At 43.1% G+C, this 26483-nt stretch overlaps 1 protein-coding gene across 6 annotated transcripts in view; it reads left to right on the top strand.

Annotated features, from left to right (window-relative positions):
* Window positions 1–26483, top strand: part of LOC145343260 (microtubule-associated serine/threonine-protein kinase 4-like) — a 445947-nt gene that overhangs the window by 235742 nt on the left and 183722 nt on the right. Inside the window, exons 1-2 of one of the 6 annotated variants that reach the window (XM_080189368.1) lie at window positions 14670–14773; window positions 24277–24357. The exons of 4 other annotated variants lie outside the window; for them this stretch is intronic. In XM_080189368.1, the coding sequence (XP_080045494.1) occupies window positions 14727–14773; window positions 24277–24357 (128 nt within the window). In that variant the 5' untranslated portion in view covers window positions 14670–14726. Of the gene's footprint in view, window positions 1–14669; window positions 14774–24276; window positions 24358–26483 lie in introns of those variants that run through there. One more of the 6 variants, XM_080189364.1, reaches the window with a different exon arrangement.

Below are 26483 nucleotides of genomic sequence, written 5' to 3'. Positions count from 1 at the left end.
ACTCAAATTCCACCATCTGCTGTGATGGGATTCGAACCCGGGTCCCTAGAACATCAGCTGAGTTTCTGGATTAGTAATCTTGCAATAATACCACTAGGCCGTCGCCTCCTTAAATTATTGGTAGAATGTAATGCATTTATCTTTAAGTGGGGAGGTGGTGGAACAGTGGTATTTTCACTTCACTCGTAATTCTCTGGGAATGAGGTTCAAATACCACCATGGCAGATGATGGAATTTAAAAACTCAAAATATCAGATTTGAAAGTCTTCTGATGACCATGAAACCATTGTCAATTGTCATAAAAACCCATCTGGTTCACTGATGTCCTTTAGAGAAGGAAATCTGCCATCCTTGCATGGTCTGGTCTGCATGTGACTCCAGGCCCACAGTAATGTGGTTGACTCTGAAATGACCCAGCAAGGCACACAATTGTATTCAGCCATTACAAATGGGACAAAAGAAATGAAACCAAATGAAAAAAACAATGAAACCAGACCATCCAGCTTCGACCTCGGCACCGGAAACGACAATAACAAACCCAGTCCTGTCAACTCCGCAGAGTCCGCTTTACTATTATCTGTGCCAAAACTGGGAGACCTGTCTCGAGCAACTCTCTAGTCATACTCGGGGAATCATATCTTACAGTTAATGTTCCGACACCATCTTCACCATTCCTGTCCGGCAGTTCTGACCCAGCAGAGGTGCTAGCATAGTGGCATAAAGTCAGGAGGGAGTTACCCTGGGAGTCCTGAACATTGACTTTGGCTCCATGAAGACTCATGGCACCAGGTCAAACATGGACAAAGAAACCTCCTGCTGATCGTCACATACCTCCCCGCCTCAGCTGATGAATCAGTAATCCACTATGTTGAGCACTACTAGGAGGAAGTACTGAGGGTGGCAAGGTGCAAAATGTATTCCGGGCAGGAACTTCAAAGTCCATCATCATAGTGTCTCGGTAACACTGCCACAGGCCCAGCTGGGTGGGTCCCAAAGGACATAGCAGCTAGGCTGGGTCTGCGGCAGGTGGTGAGGGAACTAATGATGGAAAACATACTTGACCTGATCCTTACCAACCTGCCTGCCACAGATGCAGCTGTCCATGACACTATCAGTAAGAGTGACCACTGCACAGTCATTATGGAGACGTAGCCTGCCTTCAGCCCAACTTGTCCATGCTGCCCTTTTTAAACTCCTAAGCTAATCCCAATTGCCCGCATTTGGCCCATGTCCCTCAATACCCATCGTATCTATGTAACTAAATGCTCTTTAAAAGACAACATTGTACTCGCCTCTACTATTACTTCTGGCGGTTTGTTCCAGGCATTCACAACCCTCTGTATGAAAAAATTGCGCCTCTGGACACTTCTGTATCTCTCCCCCTCACCTTAAACCTATGCCCTCTAGTTTTAGACTCCCCTACCTTTGGGAAAGATATTGACTATCTCGCTGACCTGTGCCCCTTGTAATTTTATAGACCTCAATAAGATCACCCTTCTACCTCCTATGCTCCAGAGGAAAAAGTCCCAGTCTATCCAGCCTTACCGTATAACTCAATCCATCAAGTTCTGATGGCATCCTAGATAATTTTTTCTGCACTTTTCTAGTTTAATAATATGCTTCCTGTAATAGGGTGACCAGAGTTGCACACAGTATTCCAAGTGTGGCCTTACCAATGTCTTGTGCAATTTCAACAAGACATTCCAATCCCTGTATTCAATGTTCTGACCAATTTAAACCAAGCATGCCGAATGCTGCCTTCACCACTCTGTCCATCTATGACTCCACTTTCAATTAAACTCCATCTGCCATTCGTCAGCCCACTGGCCCAATTGATCAAGATCCTGTTGCAATCGAAGATAACTTTCTTCACTGTCCACTACGCCACCAATCCTGGTATCATCTGCAAACTTACGAACCATGCCTCCTATACTCTCATCCAAATCATTAATATAAATGACGTCATACTAAATGGAATAGAATTTGAACAGATCTAGCAACACAAGACTGGGCATCCGTGAGTTGCTGTGGGCTATCAGCAGCAGCAGAATTGTATTGAACCATAGTTGGCAACCTCATGACCTGGCATATCTCCCACTCTTCCATTACCACCAAACCAAGGGATCAGTCCTGGTTCAATGAGGAGCGCAGGAGGGCATAGAACATAAAACGTAGAACATTACAGCGCAGTACAGGTCTTTTGGCCCTCGATACGGCCCAACCTGTGAAACCAATCTAAAGCCCATCTAACCTACGCTATTCCACTATTATCCATATGTTTATCCAATGACTATTTAAATGCCCTTAATGTTGGCGAGTCCACTACTGTTGCAGGCAGGGCATTCCACGCCCTTACTACTTGAGTAAAGAACCTACTTCTGACATCAGTTCTATATCTATCACTCCTCAATTTAAAGCTATGTTCCCTCGTGCTAGCCACCTCCATCTGAGGAAAAAGGCTCTCACTGTCCACCCTATCTAATCCTTTGGTCATCTTGTCTGCCTCTTTCAAGTCACCTCCTAACTTTCTCTCTAACGAAAACAGCCTTGAGTCCCTCAGCCTTTTCTCAAAAGACCTTCCCACTAGACCAGGCAACATCCTGGTAAACCTCCTCTGCACCCTTTCCAATGCTTCCACATCTTTCCTATGAGGCATGCTAGGAGCTACATCAGGCATACCTAAAACAAGGTATGAGCCTGGTGAGGCTACAAAACAGGACCACTTGTGTGCCAAGCAACAAGTAACAGACAGGGCTAAGCAATCCCGCAGCCAACAAATCAGATCTAAGCTCTGCAGTCCTGCCATGCCCAGCCGTGAATGATGGCAGGCAATTAACCAACTCGCTGGAGGAAGAGGCTCCACAAATATCAACATCCTCAATGGTGGAGGAGCCCAGCACATCAGTGGAAAAGATGAGGTTGAAGCATTCGCAATGATCTCCAGCCAGAAGTGCAGAGTGGATGATCGTAAGTTTAAAAGCAGGAATGTTTGCTAATGACTACACAATGTTCAGCATCATTCGGGATGACTCAAAGTGAAACAGTCAGTGTCCAAACGCAACAAGATCTGGACAATATCTAGACTTGGATTGACAAGTGGCAAGTAACGTTTATATCACGCAAGTACTTGGCCAGAACCATCCACAACAAGAGTACCTCCTCTGAAGGTGCCCAACATCACAGATGTCAGTCTTCAGCCAATTTGATTCACTCCACGTGGTAACAAGAAATAACGGAAGGCATTGGATGCAAAGGCAATGGGCCCTCATAACATTCCGGCAATAGTACTGAAGACTTGTGCTCCAGAATTTGCCATGCCCTAGCCAAGCTGTTCCAATACAGTGACAACCCTGGAGTCTACCCAACATTGTGAAAAATTGCCCAGCTAAGAAACAGGACAAATCCAACTTGGCCAATTACCGCCCATCATTCTCAATCATTAATAAAGTGTTGGAAGAGGTCATCTACAGTGCTATCAAGTGGCACTTACTCAGCTACAACCTATTGACTGATGTTTAGTTTAGGTTCCACCAGATCAGGCTGAATCATTACAGCCTTCCTTCAAACATGGGCAAAAGAGCTGAACTCCAGAGATGAGGTGAGAGTGACTGCCCTTGACATCATCAAGGATAGCATTTGACCAAGTGTGCCATCAAGGAGCCCTAGCAAAACTGGAATCAATGGAAATCAAAGGAAAAGCCCTCTGCTGGTTGGAGTCATATTTGGCACAAAGGAAGATGCTTCTTGTTGATGGAGGTCAATCATCTTAGCTCCAAGATGCACAAGGATATTTTGGCCCTGGAGGGAGTGCAGAGGAGGTTTACTAGGCTGATACCGGAGTTGAGGGGATTGAGCTATGAGGAGAGGCTGAATAAACTAGGCTTGTACTCGTTAGAGTTTAGAAGAATGAGGGGAGATCTCATTGAGACGTATAAGATGATGAATGGGATGGATAGGATAGAGGTGGAGAGACTCTTCCCGCTCAAAAAAGACAGTAGGACTAGGGGGCACAGCCTCAAGATAAAGGGGAGGCGGTTTAGAACGGAGTTGAGGAGGAACTTCTTCACTCAAAGGGTGGTGAATCTCTGGAATTCTCTGCCCGTTGAAGTGGTGGAGGCTGCCTCGCTAAATATTTTTAAGAAGCGGGTTGATGGGTTCTTGATAAGAGAGGGGATTAAGGGTTATGGGGAGAGGGCGGGAAAGTGGAACTGAGCCACAACAGATCAGCCATGATCTTATTGAATGGCGGGGCAGGCTCGAAGGGCTAGATGGCCTACTCCTGCTCCTATTTCTTATGTTCTTATGTTCTTAAGATATCATTGCAGGAGTTCCTGGTGTCCTAGGTCAAACCATCTTTAGTTGCTTCACCAATGACTACCCTTCCATCATAAGGTCAAAGGTGGGAATGATTGCTGATGATTACACAATGTTCAGCACCATTCAGGACTCCTCAAAGTGAAACAGTCAGTGTCCAAATGCAACAAGATCTGGGCAATATCTTGACTAGGATTGACAAGTGGCAAGTAATGTTTGTACCACACAACCGCGAGGCCAGAACCATCTCCAACAAGAGAGGATCATACCACGCAACTGTGAGGCCGTGACCATCTCCAACGAGAGAGGATCTAACCTCTTGACATTCAATGGTGTTATCGCTGAATCCCTCACTATCAACATGGTGGGGGTTATCACTGAACTGAATAGACATACTGTGGCGGCTGGGAATCCTGTGGTGAATAACTCCCCTCCTGACTCCCCAAAGTCTGTCCACAGTCTACAAGGCACAAGTCAGAAGTGTAATGAAATACCCTGCACTTACCTGGATGACTGCAGCTCCAGCAAACTCAAGAAGCTCGACACTATCCAGGACAAAGCAGCCCGCTTGATTGCTACCCCTTTCCCAAAATTCAGTCACTCCACCGCCAATGAACCATGGAAGCAGTGTGTACCATCTACGAGATGCCCTGCAGCAGCTTACCAAGGTTACTTTAACAGCATCTTCCAAATCCATGACCGCTACCATCTAGGGAAACAAGAGCAGCAGATACCTGGCAACAACACCACCTGCACATTCCCCCTCCCATGTCACTCACCATCCTGACTTGGCAATTTTTCACTGTTCCTTCACTGTTGTTAGGCCAGAATCCTGGAACTCCCTGCCCAGCAGCACTGGGGGTGTGGGTGTTTCTGGTGTACTGTGGGACTGCGGTAATCCTACCTCAGCTGGGTGTACTACTAGCAGCAGTCACCCCCTATCCAGTGGAGCTGCTGGCCTCTTAATTGAGCTGTGGGCGGGTGAGGCTTCTGCCTGCAGGGGCCGTGATCCCGAGTGAGGCCCACCAGTACCCAATTAAGTATCTGGTTGACAATCACTGCGGTGGGTCTTCCCAAAAAGAGGCGATGCGGGACTCTCTCCGGCTGTCTTGTGAGACGCCTGGCCCTTCCATTAAATGCCATAAAGTACAAACCATGAGAATGCATTTGAATACCGTTGCAGCCAGCAGTTAATGACTACATTCTGTAAAGCAGGATTTTGTTATTTCAGATGTGTAGGTTACTGTGCTGCTCATGTGCTGGTCTGACTTGATAATGTGTTGATAGCTAAAATTACTTTCAAATTTATAATCAAATTGATTGACGCAACCTTTGCAAGGAGTACTTCCTAATGGATTGCATCTATTCCATGGTATCATAATAGCCTCCATTTATTATGATTGAGTAGGGCAATGACTTGAAAAGGTGACAATAATCATGTATGCCACCACATTGCAGTAACTAAGTAATGTGCAGTGTATAAATTATTCATCCCTACAACTTGTGTATGCTTACAGTTTGTGGAATTTTATCATTGCACTCTTGATTTACTGGTTAAAATATGTGCTGTTTGAGGGCACAGGGATAAACGTTTTAGGTTTTTAACAAATTGCCCCTTTCTACTCCAGAGTTCGTTTTTGCAATGCTGAACTTCAATTGTCCAGACTGCTAATAAGGCATATGGTTTAACCGTCTTTCAGATCATGTGACTTTCAGAAGCCTTTGGGGCTTCCGGGAACGTTTGATTGCTGACAGTTATCCACCTCTGGAACAGTTTGTAGTCCCTTTAGCTTGACAATACTTGAGCCAATTTTAGACTGAAAGAAAAGCAAGCCAAGGCTTGGAATTTATCATGAGGTACATTTTTAGTACATGCATAACTTTCCATATCATTGTGCACTTTTCCTCAACCCGTTCCCCTTTTGCCTGGTCTGTTCCCATCCATATCAGTGACATTTGAAATGCCCTCATCACTTCCACAGTTTCCTGTCTCTAGCTGTCACCTTTTCACCCATGGACATCCAGACAATTTACAAGCAGGAGTAAACCATACAGCCCTTTGAGCCTGCTCCACCATTTAATAAGATCATGGCTAATCTGATAGTAATCTCATTTCTGCTTCTCGCCTATCCCTGATAACAGATCACCTCCTTGCTTACCAAGAATCTATCCATCACTGTCTTGAAAATATTCAAAGACTCTGCTTCCACTGCTTTTTCAACAAGAGGCTTCCAAAGACTCTTGGACCACTAAGTGATTGATTTTTGCCTCAGCTCCATTTTAAATGGGTGACCCCTTATTTTTAGTCCAATATATCTGTATCTCCACTCACCTCACCAGGACAGTCTGAACGCTCTGTTCTTCATACTTGAAATGAGGTCCAACAAATGCCCATCCACCATTCTTGTCCAGCTGACTTTAATCTCCACTCCCTTTCTCCAAACAAAAGGTGTTGCTATGGGTACCCACATGGATCAGAGCTATCTTACGTTTTTATGCACTATGTGAAACCTTCCTTGTTCCTGTTCTACCCGGGACGACTCCTCCTCACTGTCCAAAGATGTGTGGGTTAGGTAGATTGGCCATGCTAAATTGCCCCTTAGTGTAAGGGGAACTAGCTAGGGTAAATGCATGGAGTTACGGGGGTTAGGACCTGGGTGGGATTGCGGTCGGTGCAGATGTGATGGGCCGAATGGCCTCCTTCCACACTGTAGGGATTCTTTTCTATGATCTCTTTGATGCATCAATGACTCACTGGTGTCCTTGCCCTGAACTGAGAAGCTTGATCAGTTTTGTTTCTTATTGCCGTTTTTCTCTGATCTTCATTTAGTCCGTCTCTGATGCTTTCGTTTGCTGATGTCTCTGTTTCTGCCAAAACTAATATTCACCGCAAGCCCATCATTCTTTTCCACCCTTCTAGTTTGTCAGTCTGGAGCACACGGTAGAAACACACGCAGACGCAGAGACAACGTGTAAACTCCAACACAGTCACCGGTGTGAATGGTAGAATCATAAAGCAAGTAAAGAGAGAGAAACAAGAGAGAGGGAAAAAAGACAAAACTTGAAAGCTAAGGGGAAACAAAATGGGGAGTCAGGTGAGTTCTTGCAGAATCCTTAGCCTCTGACCTACTCTTGCAGCCACAGTATTTATATGACTGGTCAATGTAAGGCACCAAATGTTGATTTTGTGGAGGGCTCAGCAGTGATAAAGTCATTGGCAGTAATGGAAGGAAATAATAAAGGCACCCCTGGGTAGCAATGATCATAATAATTAAGTCTGAAAGATGTGCTGGTTAGATGCATTGGATATGTTAAATTGTTCAGTGTACCCGAACAGGTGCTGGAGTGTGGTGACTAGGGGATTTTCACAGTAACTTCTTTGCAGTGTTAATATAAGTCTACTTGTGATGCTAATGAACAGACATTAAACTTTGAAAATATGATTGAATTTTGCATTCAGTTTGAGAGAGAGAGGGGTGGGTCAGAGACTAATTGTTTGCTATGGGCTTAAATGGCGACAATGACACACAATCCCATGTGATTCTGCAAAACAAGAATCTCACCAGTGACATCTTGTTTCCTGATTTTCCCAACCCTTCCCCTTGTTGGTGACATGATAAAGCTCTCATCCTAGAAAGACAGGAACCTCAATTCATATTTTAACTAGATTTAGGACGTGAGGAAGAGAGCGGAGGCAAAGTAATATTATCTCTTCACATTTCACTCTCGTTATTAGCTGGGTGTAGTCAGGATGCAGATTGGAGGTTGCTATCAGATCAGCCATGATCTTGTTAAATGACAGTGCAAGCTCGAGGGATTGAATGGCCTACTCCTGCTCCTTGTTCGTATTGAATATCAAGGCAAGATGGTGAATTCCCTCTTTTTTGAGACAGTTATTCCCTGACTTGTGTGGTGTGGATATTACTTTCCATTTAATAGCCCAAGCTTGATGTTGTCTAGGTCTTGTTGCATACAGGAACAGAATGCTTCAGTATTTGAAGCATGATGGCACAGTGGTTAGCATTGCTGCCTCACAGCACCAGGGACCCGGGTTTGATTCCCAGCTCGGGTCATTGTATGTGCAGAGTCTGCATGTTCTCCCTGTGTCTGCATGGGTTTCCTCCGCGTGCTCCAGTTTCCTCCCACAGTCCGAAAGACGTGCTGGTTAGGTCCATTGGCCATGCTAAATTCTCCCTCGGTGTACCTGAACAGGTGCCAGAGTGTGGTGATTAGGGGAATTTCACAGTAACTTCATTACAGTGTGAATGTAAGCCTACTTGTGACTAATAGATAAATAAACTTTAAATAAATAAACACCTCTTCTAGACATCTATTTTCTTTGTTCTCCCATTCCTATTCTTTTGAGTCTTGCCCCATTACATCTTTTGTCATTTAGTCTCTCCCATCTTCCACTCTGCTGCAGATGCTTTCTTTTGCTCTTTATCCCCACCTTCCATCTTTCACTTGCTCAAAACCAGCTACATCTCTATTCTTTTTCCAGTTTGGATGAAAGGCCATTATCCTGAGATGTTAATTCTCTTTCTCTCTCCTTCCCACAGCTGCTCCCTAACCTGTTTACAGCATTTTCTATTTTGTTTCCAGTTTCAAACATCTGCAGCACTTTGTGTCTAGATACTGGTATTATTGTGCAAGGGCATGTTCTGTTACCAACCTGGCAATTAAACAGGCCCAAATAGAGAATATAATAAAATAGAATCCATATATCAATAGATTATTTTTGTAAATGTGAATGCTTTTTAAGAATTTGAATGTGTGGATACTGCAGATGCATTATCCATGTCCCAAGCAGATAGAACCACTTTGTAGATCGTAATCACCTCAATCAATGCAGTCTTTCAAGATGAGTGGCAGTAGGTTTCGACGGGACATGAAGAACTTTTTTACTTTGAGGGTGGTGCATGTCTGGAATTCGCTGCCTGAGTTGGTGGTGGAAGCAGAGACCCTAAAGTCTTTTAAAAAGTATCTGGATCTGCACCTTAGGTGCTGTAAGCTGCAGGGCTATGGGCTGGGTGCAAGAAGGTGGGATTAGAAAGGGCACCTGGGTGTCCTCAGGCTAGCATGGGCAAGATGGACTGAATGACCTCCTGCGTCGTGACTAACAAATCTTCATATTTTAACAATATTTTTTGGAGGTGAGGAGGAGAGAGGAGGAGGCCAAGTAATGTTATCCCTTCTTATTTCAGTCTCGATATGCGAGATTCTTATTTGAAAGTGCCTTTTATTAGTTTTCTCTGTTTAATGTCTTATGAAGGGATTATCTCCAGAGGCCTGTATCTATCCCCTGTGCCTGAATTAAATGGATATTCTTCATACGAGAACCTGAGAAATGAGTTCTGGCAGACTTGTATTTCATGGGGCCCATCATCAGGGATGGAACGATGGCACAGTGGTTAGCATTGCTGCCTCTCAGTGCCAGAGACCCAGGTTCGATTCCGGACTTGGGTGACTGTGTGGAATTTGCACATTCTCCCCATGTCTGTATGGGTTTCCCCCAGGTGCACCGAGTTCCTCCTGCAGTCCAAACGTGTGAGTTAGGTGGATTGAGCATGCTAAATTGACCCTGAATGTCCACGAATGTGTAAATTAGGGGGATTAGCAGGATAAATGTGTGGGGTTACAGGGATGGGGGTGAGGGATGGGCCTGGGTAAGATGCTCTGTTGGAGGGTCGGTGAAGACTAGATGGGCCGAATGGCCTCTTTCTGCACTGACAGGATTCTACGATCAGCAGGACTTTCTCTGTTCTGAACTGCTGGTAAACCTGTTGGAGTGTGAACACCTCCTGGTTACCCAATTGTCCTGACCCAGTAACTCTGAAACTAGTTGTGGTGCTCTGAGTGCCATCCTGCCAAGGGCAGGTAACTCAGGCAGATATCAAAATGGGCACTTTTGGGTTTTGTATGGCTAAAATACTGTCTTTTGTCAAGAGGGACATCGAGGATATTTGGTTTGTTTATACAATTCATATGCAACTTTGTCTTCTATTTATTGCCTAATTATTAATTTACACTGCGTTTAGAAAGCTTTCATTTTCCTTTTAAATATAGATGTTTGGAGAGTTGCATTAATTTTGTATAATTACTCTGTGGGCTCTGGTCTGGCTTTGTAAGTGCAGCTGCAAAGGTAAAATACAAGGGTTCCTCTCTAATTTGAATACTTTCTTCAGAATTATTCCTCTGCCACCACTGCAACAAATCAAACATTCAGATGTGCCTTAACAGGATCCCCTTGCAAGGTTGAATGGTCATTGCTCACCCTGAAAACAGTGTTTAGTTGGCCCCATTACTCTGCATTTTCAGATTCACCACACATTCATTTCTTGCAGCGTTTGTGCTTCTTGCATAATCCATGCTAATTTCCATCTGAAAGATGATTTATCACAATGTTTTTCCACATCCAACTGCTTCCTGATATAATATTTTTAATGCCTAATTTGCTGCAGTGTGCTTGAGTTCCTGTATCAGAGCTGTGGAGTCTCACTGCTTTTTTTTTCCCCTCTTACCAATTTGACAGCTCATTCTGCAGCATAGTTCACATGGTATTCCCGTTTCTCTTAAAGGCTAACACTTATATATTTTCCCTCATTTCCCAGTGCAGCTTCTCAGAATGCTATTTTGTAGTGATTTCCCGTGAGTGTTTGGAGGGACTTGCTTACAATCTGGGACTAAATTTTACCAAACATAAAATGGCAGCGTGTTGTTTCTGGCGAGAAAATTGGCGTGTTTCTCTCCGGAGAACCAGGTTGGCTTCCGCTTACAAAACAAAAAAAAATCAAGAGGGGCGTGTTTAAACTGGTCGGCAAATCCGGGCTGCACAGAGATCAGGGCGCCATCTTTAAAGGGTGTCCTGTTTATAAACCAGCCCTCCTCCTTTGCACCATGGAGGCTCAGCGGCTGCCGTCCTTCCCTGATCGTAGTGATCCCCCCTCCGCAGGTGGCACAGTGGGTTAGCACTGTGGCCGCACAGCACCAGGGACCCAGGTTCGGTTCCCAGCTTGGGTCACTGTCTATGTGGAGTGTGCACGTTACCCCCATGTCTGTGTGGTTTCCGCCGGGTGTTCCGGTTCCCTCTCGCAGTCCAAAGGTGTGCGGGTTAGAAGGATTGGCCATGTTAAATTGCCCCTTAGTGTAAGGGGGACAAGCTAGGGTAAATGCATGGGGTTATGGGGATAGGGCCTGGGTGGGATTGTGGCCACTGCAGAGTCGATGGGCCGAATGGTCGCCTCCTGCACTGTAGGATTCTACAATGCTATAATATCTGATGTGGGCAGGTTAATGATATTTAAATATAGTCAAATGAATGTAAAGCTGGGCGTGAACCTGACAATGTCACTGGCAAGGGGTGAGGAAGATCCAAAATTGCTTTCTTGCCAGCAGGACCTTGTGGATCTTGAGGGCCTGCCTGCTTTTGCACAGTGGCAAATATGGGCTCAAGATTGTCCCACTTGTGATGTACCATCTATTGCTTACTGTTGTTTCAGTTGGAACTCTGCAAGTTCCTTAAATTCTCAGGAATGCAATGAAGGTCATTTATCTGTAAAAGTGAATGGAATTGCATTGTCCAAACAACACAAAAATTTGTATTTGTGTAGGGCCTTTAATGTATTAAACCATCTCGAGGTGCTTTCTCGGACAAAATTAGACACCAAACCGCATTAGACAATGCTGGGGTATACGGACTAAAGCTTGTCTATAGAGGTGGATTTTAAAGAACATTTTGCTTATGGAAAGAACGATGGAAATGTTCAGGGTGAGAATTCAAGAACTTGGGGCCAAAGCAGCTGAAGGCACAGCTGCTAATGATGGAGGGATTCAAATTGGGTAATTTGATAAATAGGGTTGTTTCGGAGCATTGAAGGGCTGGAAGGAGAATACACGGAGGGAGGAGTGAGGTCATGGAGAGATTTGAACACAAAGATGAGAACTCCAAAATCAAGGTGTTGCTTGACATTAGAAAGACAGCTCTTTCAGCTAAATCACAATATCTTTGGTGTCTATCTGTACTGTTTAACATTGGTTTGAGTGAGAGCAGTCAGTACATATGGCCATTCTGTAAGAATTGTGCGCTGGTACTAAAACTGACACACTACATCAATGAATGACATTAAGGAGCAACTCAGATTGCATTTTAGCACCCCCCTCTCAATTTATGGAAAAGAAATGGGAAATGAAGTGTCTCCATTTTGTCTTCCTTCAGTTTTTGCCAATTTCCCATTTGATGCTGCTGCTTTAAATGCCAGATGAGACTCCCAATATTTTAGCTTAGCAACTATGATGGAACAACTATGACGTATATCCAAATCAGAGTGGTGTGAGACTTAAAGAGGGGTACGTGAAAAGGATGGCATCCCAAAGCATCTGCTGTTCATGTCATTTTACTTGTCATGTCTTGTGTACTCTGCCCAAAGTAGGTCCTTGGCTCAGTGTCTCTGAGTGCTTCATCCTGAGCTGTTTGCTTGGCAGTTTTTGTCAGTGGTGGTTTCCCATTGCTATTCCACCGTGGCTGACAGATTGGAGAGGAAACCCTAGAGACTAACTGCAGCGCATCCTGTTGATAGCCCACATGGCAGTGTTGAAACAAGCACATGTTTAGGATAGTGGTTGTCATACCTATCAAATGTACTGCTTTGACATGAATGGTGTCAAGGGCCTTAAGTGTTGTTTCAATGTACACTGTTCCTGGCAAATGGGAGATTATGCCCACAATCCTAAATTGCCTCTTGTAGGTGATGGAGTTAGTTTGGGGATTGGGAGGTGAGCCAATAGCTGCAGAATATCTGGTTTCTGATTTGCTGTAATGCCACTGGATTCCTGAGCAGGTTCAGCAGAGTTTCTGTTCAGTAGTAACTCTAGGATGTTGCTGGTGGGAGATTCAACGATGATAATTCCATTGAATGTCATGATCTGGTTGATAGACATTCTCTTATTGGAGATGACACTTGGTTGATACAAGTGTTACTTGCTGCTTAATCAGTCTATGCCTTTGGATGTTGTCCAAGTCTTGTGTGTGCCAGCAAGGACTCTTTCATTATCTGAGGAGTTGTACATGGAGCTGAACCCTCATCAGTATTCAGCCCCATTTCTGACTTTATGATGGAGGACAGGTCACCGATAAAGTAGCCAGACCAGAAGTATTGCCCTGTGGAACCCCTGCAGGCCTTGGGCTGAGATGATTAGTTCCAATATCACAGGCGATATCCATTGTGCTAGGTGCGACTCCAGTCAGTGGAGAGACTTCCCCCTAATTCTTATTGACTTCAATTTTATTTAGAGCCCATTACCACCAAAGTTGCTCAAATGCTGCCTTAATGCCAAGGTCAATGACTCTCACTTCACTTGTGTCCATGTTTGATTCAAGGCTGCAATGATGCCCAGAACCAGGTGGAATCAAACTGGATATTGTGAGTAGGTGCTGGTTGCTGGCAATGACAATGGTCCCTTCTCTCACTTGGCTGCTGATTGGGTGTAGGAAGATGTGATGGTAGTTTGCCATGTTGGATTTGTCGTCCTCCTTTTGGCCAGCATGAACCTGAACAATGTCCAATGTTATTGGCTAAGTGCCAACATTATAGCTATGCTGAAATGGTTTGGCTAATGCATGTACTCCACTTTAAAGAATAATTTAGATACTTTTTTGCGTGTGGGACGATGAATTTCAAATGCTGTTTGAGTTGCTGAGGCTACTTGAAGTGCTGAACGACTGGCATATTAATTAATCCAAGAATATGATGGTGAAAGTTGAACTGATTTTAAGAGGATTAAGAGGGCCTGTTTAATAAATAATTACATTTCATCAATTTGTGCTTTGTGACTGCTGCAGCAGCTTGCAAGCTGGTGCTTTGTTAGTGACAGTCTGTTAAATTTAGTTTAGAACAACCTTCTTGTTTAAAAAAAAGGTTGCACTTGATCCCTGTATGTTGAGCAGTTTTTTATCGAGTGAATGAAGCAGACGTATTTTAAAATGCTTGTAACAAGTGCTCTCCTTGGCATTTTGAAAGTGCATTGTAATGAAGAGGATTTTTAATGTGGCTAATTTAAGTGCGTATGTGTCTGTGTCGAGAGAGTCTGGTATTAGTGACACGTCTATTATTAATAAACTGAAGATAAAGCAGATGATGTCACTGTATGTAACACACCAGTGATTTTCTAATATCACTCTTGTTTGGCCAAAAACAAATTTCCGTACTAACGATTTGTGACTTGGTGTGATGTGGTGAGCTGACGTTTGCTTTTTGTGGCTCCTGGTGGTGGAAGAACCCAAAACTAGTCCCCCCTCCCCAAGAGGGATTTAGTCCGTTCCTTTCAGAGAGGTTCACTTTGGCTCCCTGTCAGCACCAGGATGCTGGCAGAGATTTTGTCATGGTTACAATAGAGTGTGGTAACAAGCGGCAGCCATGAAAGCCCAACGGGAAAGACTCCGAATTCCAGGCTTGACCTTGGAGTAAGTATTCCTCTGTTAAATAAATGATTTGGAATGATTTTACGGTGGATATTCCTGAGGCTGCGTGCTGACATTTCCTCTGTTTTCACTCTGAGGTTTCAGGGAGGCACGTTTTGTATGTACATACTGCAGCTATGAATAATTGCTGTATTTGCTTTACGCCACGGCTCTGCAGGCTTGTATGACAGGCAGTCGCATAATCAGCACATCAGAATCAAGAGGAAAAGAAACCTTGTTTGGAGGGGTGTGGGGTGGGGGGGTGGGGTGGTGTGTGGGAAATAAGTCTTGCCAGCATATGGTAAATTAATGTATCTTCATGCCACGATCAAATAGAATGCTACTGTCGATCCTGCAGTTATTTGCTAATATAAAATGCAGTGTCAATCAAACACTGTCTCTGTCGCTCACAAGTAGAAGACCGTGAATGATGCGTAGCAAAAATTTGAAATTAAGAGACGGGATAACATAGAATAACGTCAGTACGTCTGTAACACAAATGCTTAAAGTTAGACGTTATAATTTTTTATTTATTGCCATGGGAGTAAGTGTATGGTTAATTAAGTGATTCATGTTAATAACGCAGATCAATTCAATGTTATAGAATTGAACTGCTATTGCCCACATTACCTGTGTACAAATGATTTTTTTTAAAAATTGTTTCCAATTAATTAAGATCCCCTACTCCCGCACCCCCCCAAACACCCCCCATGGCCATACACGGCAAACAAAAATATAAATAACAACTTCCTTCTCGATTTTTGCTCTTCCTGCTTTAAAAGCCAGCAGCTGCAAAGTGTACTTTGGTTGATGTGCCCTCAGATTGATTTTGTTATTAACCCTTGGGGAAGCAGTGCCCTATTTAGACTGGCTAAAATGAGAACTCAGCACATAAGGGAGAACCATCTTCTAACTCTATATGGCGCAGCATGCCAGTCTACTGACGCCCTGTGTCATCAGAGCTGTCTGCTTAACATGCTGACTGTTAATTTCCATTTGAACATGAATTTCATCAGGTAAAGGACATCTTTTTTCAATCAGTAGAATGCTTGGCACGTGTCCTGGATCCCAAATTCAATTCTTATAATTAATTGATGTTTAAGTCCGATATCTGTTAAGAATGTGGGCCATCTTTTGAAGATGAATATGGATCAAGAAGGGTCAGGTGGGATGATCCCATTTCCCAATGAAGTATGCTTGTTGTTAGCCAGCGTTCAATCATACATTCCAGTGTCCATTGAGGCCTCACAATCTGCAGTGTTTCCATTTGCAATCCAAGAAACTTGTGGCAAGATTGTCGAAAAGACTAGAAAGTTGTTAAATTCAGGTATCTTAAGAAGTTTCAAATTGCACAATGTAGAATCATAGAAACCCTACCGTGCAGAAGGACGCCATCGAGTCTGCACCAACAACAATCAATCCCACCTAGGCCCTATCCCTGTAACCCCAAATATTTACCCCGCGAATCCAGCTAACATATGCATCCCGAGACACTAAGTGGCAATTTAACATGGCCAATGCACCTGACCCGCACATCTTTGGACTGTGGGAGGAAACCAGAGTACCCGGAGGAAACCCATGCAGACACGGAGAGAACATCCCAAAACTCCACACAGACAGTGACCCAAGCTGGGAATCGAACCCGGGTCCCTGGAGCTGTGAGGCAGCAGTGCTAACCACTGTACCATTATTATTCTTAGTACTTGATTCTTTGGTATACTTGCACAGCAATTATGTTTATATTTTAATTTTTTAACTGCTTGCTCCGTGTGAGGCAAGCATTGCACAGACACATTTTGGGCCATACATCTGTGGCTAAACTAGTTTGCAGCATAATTTGAGAGCCATCCAACATTTTATTTGGAATTTCCTTCAAAGCAGTTACTTGTCTCTACATTCCCTATTCGTTTAGCATACGTTTGATCAGGGCATTAGTAATTTTGCTGAAAGAGAGACACTTTGCTGACGTTTTTAGGAATGCATGCATCAGGACAAATACAAGAATGCAAATTTCAAATAATCACAGTTTATGATACAGGAATAAAGTTGCTTTCTCCATGACAATGCTTCAGCCAATTAGAATCAGCTTGTCAGCCAGTCAACCCCCTTTTCTTCTATAGGATGAACGTTTCAAGTCTGGATGACTCTTTGTCAGAGTTCTGATGAAGGGTCATCCTGACTTGAAACGTTGGCTCTGTTCCCTCTCCACAGACGCTGTCAGCCCTGCAGAAATGTTCCAGTATTTTCTGGTTTTGTTTCAGATTCCAGCATCCACAATAATTTGCTTTTATCTTCATACTTTTATAAATTTAATATGTTCTTGCATTTTAATTTTCTGTCTTCAGCTCTGCATGTTTTGTTGCTGTTTTTTTGTTTTGGGTGCGCGTCCTCACTATTTAGTGCCTTTAGTGCAATGCAATAAATACATGAAAGCATCCTGGGATGGGTTGTCGTATTTTCAGAGAATGTCTCACTTCCACTTGATCCTTGGTCCCAATTGAAAACCATTGTGGACATGAACCGAGTATCTTCCCATGTCATTGTATAAGACTGTAGTTACCCACCACGTCATTTTTGTATGCATTTTGTACCATTTAAATGACATGAACAAATATTCTTGATCTAAACCCACATGGTTAGCATGTGCAAGCCTATCAGTCTTAATCTGGAATATACCTGTTGACTGAGCATTCATGGCTCTCTGGGCTACAAAATTTTAAATATTGACAACTTTTTGAGATGTTGGTTTGAAATGGCTGCCTCTTCAACCTGAAACAATAGAAGCAAACCCGGCCTGCAGGGGGAGCGAATCCAATCCACAGGGAACTGAGCCCAATTGACTCCTGACACTTCAGACAGGGGAAAGGTCTTTCAGCATCTCGAGCCCCCTCTCAATCTTGTATATTTTACTGAGATCGTTGGCAGGATTTTCTGGCCACGTGTGCCCCAAGACCAGAAATCCCTGCCTAAGGTTAACAGATCTTTAAACGGTCCATCAAATTTTCTGTCCCACCTGCTACAATGGCCACAGTAGACGGGACCGGAAAATTCCACCTCACTCTTCATTTCTTTCAACTCTAGAGACTAACGGTCCCACTCTGCTTAATCCCTCCTCATACGCCACCCTCTTATCCTGTAACCATTCTGTCAATTAAATTCTAAGCCAACAGGTTGAAGGAAATACACAGGCTGTGGGGTTAGACTTACAGCACATATAGGGGGAAAAAAGAACTTGTCTCCTCCTCCCACTAACACCCCCCCCCCCCCCACTCACTAACACACTCCATCTGACACTCAAACCAGTTATCATCATGTGTTCCTGTTTATAATTAGAATTCTAAATGTCTAACGTGCTGAATCCTCAGTATAACATGACCTGATGACAGTAGCAGTCAGTAACTTTCACCAGAAGGGTAGAAATTTATTTCTTATGAGAGTTCTGGCGCTAACCAGTGAATATTAATGATGAATTACTGTGGGTCCCAACTGCAGAGAATATGTATTTATTGTGAAAATCACCAGTATAATAGCTCACTTGGCTCTGCACTGTTTGTTTTTACTGCAATGCTAATTTCCCCCTTTGTTTTAACCTCAGTCACGCTCTTCAAATTTGCATATATATGAGTGTATGGGTTTTAAGTCCCCATTAAGATGGTTATTTGGTACTTCAATTTAATTATGCATAATAATTTTCATAGCACTAGAGAACAGTACTAACTCAGCCACTGATTTACTGAATAAGTTAAATTCTGTTCTTAAATGACGTTTTGCAGGACCGCATTCTGCAATTCTATACATTTAGAGTGGGTTATAAGGGACGATGCAGCAAATTCAATCAGCAACGTACATCAATATGACCACTTCTCATGCATAATTGGAGGGCGGCACAGTGGTTAGCACTGCTGTCTCGCAATGCCAGGGACCTAGGTTCGATTCCCAGTTTGGGTCACTCTGTGTGGAATCTGCATGTTCTTCCTGTGTCTGGATGGGTTTCCTTTGGGTGCTCTGGTTTCCTGTCTCATGGTTGATTGGCCATGCTAAATTAACCCTAGTGTCAGGGGATTAGCAAAGTAAATATGTGGGGGCATGAGGATAGGGCCTGTGTGGGATTGTGGTCAGGTGCCGAATGGCTGCCTCCTGCGTTGTAGGGATTCTGTTCTATGATGCACAATGTTTCAAGGTGCTGAAAATGGAGGGGGTGGCACATAATTAATTGCATAGAAAAGGCTGGCAGCTCTGAAAATTGGACACTTTTTGAAAACAGCAAAGAATCGCAAAAAGATGAAAAAGGAGGGGAGAGTATATGAGAAAGTTAGGTAGAAATATAAAGACAGACAATTCCAGTTTCTATTTAAAACAGAGTTGATAAAGGAACTGTTGCTTCTATAGAACGTGTTAAGCAAGTACACAGAAAAGGTACAGTCCTGGACTTAATCTAGGGATGGCGATGACCTAGTGAGGATTATCGTTAGACTATTAATCCAGAAACTCAGCTAATGTTCTGAGGATCTGGATTCGAATTCTGCCATTGGCAGATAGTGGAATTTGAACTCTACAAAATAAATCTGGAATTAAGAATCTACTGATGATCATGAAACCGTTGTCGATTGTTCGAAAAACCCATGTAGTTTACTAATGGCCTTTAGGGAAAGAAATCTGCCATCCTTACCTGTTCTGGCCTACATGTGACTCCAGAGACACAGCAATGTACTTGACTCTCAACTGCCCTCTGAAGAAGAGCAACAAGAGATGGGCAATAAATGTTGGACAACCAGCAATGCCCATGTCTCACAAATGAATAAAAAAGAAATTAGGTAACAAAGCCAGGCAAGTGGTTGAAGTATCAGTAGGGGAGCATTTTGCAGACAGCAATCATAACTTTGTTAGATTCAAGGTTGTATTGGAAAAGGACAAGGATGGGCCAGGAAGCAAAGTTGTAAACTGGGGGAAGCCAATTTTAATATGATCAAATTTGATTTGGCCAGAGTTGACCGGGAGCAGAGACTTTTAGGTAAATCTGTGACAGAACAGTGGGGCACATTCAAGAAGGAAAATGGAAGATTACAGGGCCAACATGTTCCAACAAAGAGGATGGCTGGGACCAATAAATTCAATGAATCCTGAATAGTGAGGAATATACAGCATTGGATAAAGAGAAAAAGGGAGACTTTCGGCAGACATTGAGAGCTCGAAACAGCAGAAACCCTGGAGGATTATAGAATGTAAAGAAGGAGCTTATAAAGGAAATTAGGAGAACAAAAAGGGGACATGAAAGGATACTGGCAGTTAAAATAAAGGAAAATTCTAAGTTGTTTTGAAAGGAAAACTAGGAAAAGAGTAGGGCCCATTAAGGACCACAGTGGCAGGACTCTGGAAAGCACTGAGAATCAGAGGGGACCTTGGTATGCATGTACATCAGTCCCGTAATGCAGGAAAGGTAGATAGTGTTTGAGAAGGCATATAGTATACTTTCTGATGCATTGAGTTTAAGAGCAGAAGGGTAGATGCTGGAATTATATAAAATGTTGGTCAGGCCACAGTTAAAATATTGTGTGCAGTTCTCAAATCCACATTATAGGCAGGACATGATAGCACTGGCAAGGGTGGAAATGAGATTTACAAGGGTGGCCTGGAGAGTTTTAGTTACAAAGAGAGATTAGATAATCTGGGTTTTTTAAATTCAGTCCTGGGACATGGTCATCACTGGCTGGCCAGCATTTATTGTCCATTCCTTGTCACCCTTGTTCAGAGGACAGTAGAGAATCAACCACTTTGCTGTGGCTCTGGAGTCACATATAGGCCAGACCAGATAAGGACGGCAGATTCCCTTCCCTAAAGGACATCAGTAAACCTGATGGTTTTTTCTGACAATTGGCAATAGTTTCATGGTCATCAGTAGACCCTTAATTCCAGATATTTTTAAATTGAATTCAAATTCCAACACCTGCTGTGGCAGGATTCAAACTCGGGTCCCCAGAACATTAGCTGAGTTTCTGGATTAATAGTCCAGCAACTATTTATTTTTAATTAGAGCAGAGACTGAGGAGGAACATGTTTGAGAGGGATAAAATAATGGGGTGCACAGAACTGCTCACCTGATGAAGGAGCAGTGCTCCAAAAGCTTGTGATTCCAAATAAACCTATTGGACTTTAACCTGGTGTTGTGAGACTTCTTACTGTATCCTCCCCAGTCCAACACCAGCATCTCCACATTATGTGCACAGATAGAGTAGACAGGAAGTAATTTTACCCCTTGGTGGAGGGATCAATGACTAGGGAGCATAGATTTAAGATGAGGGGCAGGAGGTTTCAAGGGGACATGAGGAAAAACATTTTCACCCAAAGAGCAAAACTCTCAGCTTGAAAGAGCGTTGGAGGCAGAACCCCTCAGTAACATTTAAGAAGAATTTATTTGTGATGCCACGGCAGACAAGGCTATGTCCAAGTGCTGGAAAATGGGATTAGAACAGTTAGGTGGTTTGGCTTTGACAGGCACAGCCTTTTCCTGTATACATCTATGACCCTGTAACTCTGGAAAGTGAGTCTTAGGAATGAATTAATGGTAAATAGGGGGATGACCTTGTGAATTGGTCTTCACTATGGAGGGTACAAGTAACATCCCAGAAATAGATGTAAGTCAGGAAATGGAATGGAGGGAGGAACTCAGGAAAATTACAATCACCAAAGCAGTGGCACTGACCAAACTGTTGGAGCTGCAATTTGATAAGTCCACACGGATTTCGTCCTAAAGCCTTAAAAAAAAGAGTCGAGTGAATTAGTTGGTTTTAATTTTTCAAAATTCCTTAGGTTTGGGGAATGTTTCCATTTACATTGGAAAATAGTGAATGGTAACTCCTTTAGTCAAAATAGGAGCCTGAAAGCAGGAAACTTTGTTAACTTAATATTCGTTATTGGAAGAATATTGGAAGCTATTATTAAAGATGTTATAGCAGAGCACTTAGAAAAATTAAAGATAATCGGGTAAGTTTTGTGAAAGAGAAAGCACATTTAACCAATTTATTGGAGTTCTTTGAAGAAATAATGAGCCCTGTGGATGATGGATGTACTGTACTCAGATTTCCAGAGGCATTGATAAAGTACCAAATTAAAGGTCATTGCAGAAAATAAAAGCTCATTGGCATGGATAGAAGATTGACTAGCTAACAGGAAACAAAGAGTAGGCATAAATGGATCTTTTTCTAGTTGACAGGATGTGAGAAGTGGTGTGCCACTGGGCTGTTTAAAAATTAAGGGTCACCATTAAAGGCAGATACGAGGAGAAATATTTTCTGAGGGTAATGAGTCTTTGGACATTCATTGACAAAAGGACTGCATAGCGAGGGGGATTGAATATAAAAGTAGGGAGGTCTTGCTGCGGCTGTATAGGGCATTGGTGAGGCCGCAGCTGGAGTACTGTGTGCAGTTTTGGGCGCCGTACTTACGCAAGGATATTTTGGCCTTGGAGGGAGTGCAGAGGAGGTTTACTAGGCTGATGCCGGAGTTGAGGGGGTTGAGCTATGAGGAGAGGCTGAATAAATTAGGCTTGTACTCGTTAGAGTTTAGAAGAATGAGGGGAGATCTAATTGAGACGTATAAGATGATGAATGGGATGGATAGGATAGAGGTGGAGAGACTCTTCCTGCTCAGAAAGGATAGTAGGACTAGGGGGCACAGCCTCAAGATAAAGGGGAGGCGGTTTAGAATGGAGTTGAGGAGGAACTTCTTCACTCAAAGGGTGGTGAATCTCTGGAATTCTCTGCCCGTTGAAGTGGTGGAGGCTACCTCGCTAAATATTTTTAAGATGCGGGTTGATGGGTTTTTGATAAGAGAGGGGATTAAGGGTTATGGGGAGAGGGCGGGAATGTGGAACTGAGCCACGACAGATCAGCCATGATCTTATTGAATGGCGGGGCAGGCTTGAAGGGCTAGATGGCCTACTCCTGCTCCTATTTCTTATGTTCTTATGACTCTATAAAAGGCAGTGGAAGCAGAGTTTTTGAATATCTTTAAGGTAGAGGTATATTGGTTCTCAGTAAGTAAGGGGTTAAAAGGTTGTCGAGGATAGTTGGGAATGTGGAGTTGAGGTTACAAGCAGATTAGCCCTGATCTTTTTGAATGAGGGAGCAGGCTCAAGGGGCCGAGACGCCTACTGCTATTCCTAATTTGCATGTTCATAGAGAAACTGTTGAGTCACACAGAATTAGATGTTGCGTAGTGGACATAAGCCATGAGGTGGTGAATATGGTGATTTTAATCTTCAAGACAACCATATTACCTTTCTACACTTTGGTATCGACAATGCCAGTGGAAGCAGGTTAGAGAATGTCTTATCATGGAGAAGCACAGAGGAGATGCCTTTACTTCCAAGTTCCTGAAATGGTAGAAGAATCGGACTGAGGAGAGTCATACACAACAGTGCTTAACATGACTGAGTCAGCTCTTTCGATAAATTACTTCACCGGTCATGTATGCGCTGTGCTCAGATTTGAAGTTCTGGGGATTGACGGAGCAAAGATGGGATCCTAGTGGGAAACAGCCTTGAGAGTGCATCATTTCATGAGAAATAGAGTTCTGAATATAGATGAGGGAATATTTAGTCAATTAGTCATGGAAAAGGCATGTTGTTGGGTGCAAGGTCAAAAGGAAGACTCTGTGATTGGGAGTGGATTAGTTAGGGAGCAGGGGGAGGACGTTTTCTCTGAAAGTTTTAGTCAAGAGTGAGGAGGTTGAACATATGAGAGGATGAAATGGTTTGAGAGGTGGTGTCAATGACCAAGATCTCTCAAAGACCACAAGAAGCGTTAAGATGGGATGGTAGTGGATGACTTTGGCTGTAGGTACAAGTGAGCATAGGATGAGCAGTAGACCTTCCAGCCCCTTGAACCGTTGAATTGAATTGTGGCTGATCTACATTTCAACTCAAATTATTTAGCTCTATATCTCTTGATTAACTTTCCCCCCATTTATTTATTTATTTTTTAGGGTAAAATTGAGAATGTCAAATGTGGTCATTATATAAGATTCCATTTTTATTTACGGATGTTTTGAGATGAAATTATACAATTCTGTATACTCTTCTAAGACACTTGCCATTGGCCTAGCTGATGTAGTCCTTTTCAGACAGCACAAGATAAATCTTTAAGATTTGTTAATATTTGAGCCAAGTGCAACTTCTACCCACAAGAAGTAAGTGAAATATTTGAAGAAGGTGCCCGTGAGAAATACATTCAGCAGCAGCTTTATGTTTTAGGAAAAAAAATCAGCTGAAATATTTACATGACCCTTAAACGTCTTCAAAGGAGGAGACACTGGGATAACATTTTCAATCTTAGCTGTCAACAGCACATCCTGACAAATTTGTAAGACTTAATGGCTGAATTCCAGCAGGAAATATATTTTTAAGTGTTTATCAATTGCTGCAGCGTTTTACGTTCTTCATCTGTTCACTGTGGCATGATATAAAGAACAGCCAGTTTTCTGATTAGATGTGACATTTTAACTTTCAGCCTGACACCAAGAAGCTTGAGCCCTACTCCCACAAGTCCTTGCAGTCCATGTAGTCCACTACATGCTTTTCACTTTTGGAGGTAAGGGTATGATATTGTTTTGGCCTGCCTAGGGAAAGTTCAATTGAAAATAATGTTTATGTGCATTGAGGAAGGACATCCAGTTTTTAAGGTTATGTCCAGTTTCCATTTTGTTGTCATTTCCAGTGAAGTTGATGATAATATTCCTTAATTCTGTGCAGTTGTATTTTTGTCACGTTTTTCATTGGACAGGTTTTTTTGTTTTGCTTAATATTTACTAGTCACAAGTCAGGCTTACATTAACACTGCAATGAAGTTACTGTGAAATTCCTGTAGTTGCCACACACCGGCGCCTGTTCGGGTCAATGCACCTAACCAGCATGTCTTTCAGACAGTGGGAGGAAACCCACGCAGACACGGGGAGAGTGTGCAAACTCCACACAGACAGTGACCCAAACCGGAAATCAAACCCGGGTCCCTGGTGCTGTGAGGCAGGAGTGCTATCCACTGTGCCACCATGCTGTCTTATGTGCTACTGTGCATCCAATTCTGTGTATTTTCATTCGCCGCACTTTCGGTTGTCTCTTTTTTTTTAATGTTTCCTTTTGTAACCAACTGGTATTCTCCGATTTACCACCTGAACTGTGATGTACTGAACCACTTGTAACTTGACTCGCTTGGTGGAGAGCTGAAGGGGCTTGATCATCTTCCTGTTTTGCAGCCCATCCAATTTTAAGAAAGAAAGAACAATATAGCACAAGAGCAGGGCCTTTGGCCCACCAAGCCAGCACCGATTCCTGTTCCTTATTTAGACCCACTACTTAATGGCCCATACATGGTTTCTATCCCTCTGTTTGCCTCCAGTTCACGTGTCTATCAATACATGCCTTGAACATTTTTAACTTGCCTGCTTCCATCACCTCCACTGTGTGTTCCAGACATCCACCGCTGTCTGTGTGAAAAACTTTCCCCATCTCACCTTGAACCTGTGCTCTCTTTTATTGACCTTTCCACCTGGGCAAAAAGCCTCTGACTATCCATCCTATCTATGTCTCTTATAAAAGGATATTATTTAACTAGAAAGAGTGCAGAAAAGATTTACTAGGGTGCTACCAGGACTTGATGGTTTGAATTATAAGGAGAGGCTAGATAGACTGGGACTTTTTTCCTTGGACTGTAGGAGGTTTGGGGTGTTTCTATACAGGTCTACAAAATAAAGAAGAGCACGGAGACAAGATAAATAGTCAATATCTTTTCCCAAGGTAGGGGAGTCTAAAACTAGAGGGCATAGTTATAAGGTGAGAGGGGACAGACATAAAAGGGTCTAGAGGGGCAACTTTTAATACAGGTGGCACTGTGTGCCTGGAACAAACTGCCGAAGTTGGTGGTAGAGGTGGATACAATCTTGTCTTTTAAAAAGCATTTACATGGGTAGATTGGTATAAAGACATATGAGCCAAACACAGGCAATTGGGACTAGCTTAGTGGTTTTAAAAAAAGGGCAGCATGGACAAGTTGGGCCGAAGGGCTTGTTTCCATGCTGTGAACCTCTATAACTCTAAGTTTGTAGACCTCTATCAAGTTGACCTTCCGCCTCTGTCTTTCCAGTGAAAACAATCCAAATTTCTCCAATTTCCCGTACCTAAAACTCTCCAGACCAGGCAACATCCTGGTGAACCTCCTTTGAACCCTCGCATCCCTGACGGCCAGAACTGCTCACAATATTCCAAATGCGGAAACTTGTTTAAAAGAAAAGCCCAGATTTGGGCAGTGTGTTAAACAAGAATCTGATCCAATCACGTAATTTTCCCATTATGTGTATTAGGATAAAATTACTCCCTCTGAGTATCCAGCAGGACATAGCAAGAATAAATATTTGTGAGGAATTATTAAAGTTTCTCGTGGGCTGTCTGATATTTTGTTGAGCACCTGTGCTGGGTCAAGAAGTGATGTGGCTTGGAGAGGTGATGGTTATTTAGCTTTACTTACATGTTTACGCTGTGCATTTGATAACTTGTACTGGTGCTTCTTTCATTTTACATTTTTAATTCATTTCTTTTGCTTGCTGTCTTTTGCTTCTGGGCTCTTTCTTGTTTTGTGTGGGGTGCAGTTCCATCGGGTTGATTGCTGTCTGGTGCCTAATCCAGGTGGTCACTGTTTATTTGTGAGCTTTGCCAGCCTCCCTC

The sequence above is a fragment of the Carcharhinus amblyrhynchos genome, chromosome 5, assembly GCF_965287045.1.
Source record: "Carcharhinus amblyrhynchos chromosome 5, sCarAmb.v2.hapA, whole genome shotgun sequence".
In the NCBI taxonomy this organism is placed as follows: Eukaryota; Metazoa; Chordata; class Chondrichthyes; order Carcharhiniformes; family Carcharhinidae; genus Carcharhinus; species Carcharhinus amblyrhynchos.
Note: the sequence above shows the minus strand (reverse complement) of the source record. Positions and strands in the feature narration are given on the sequence as shown.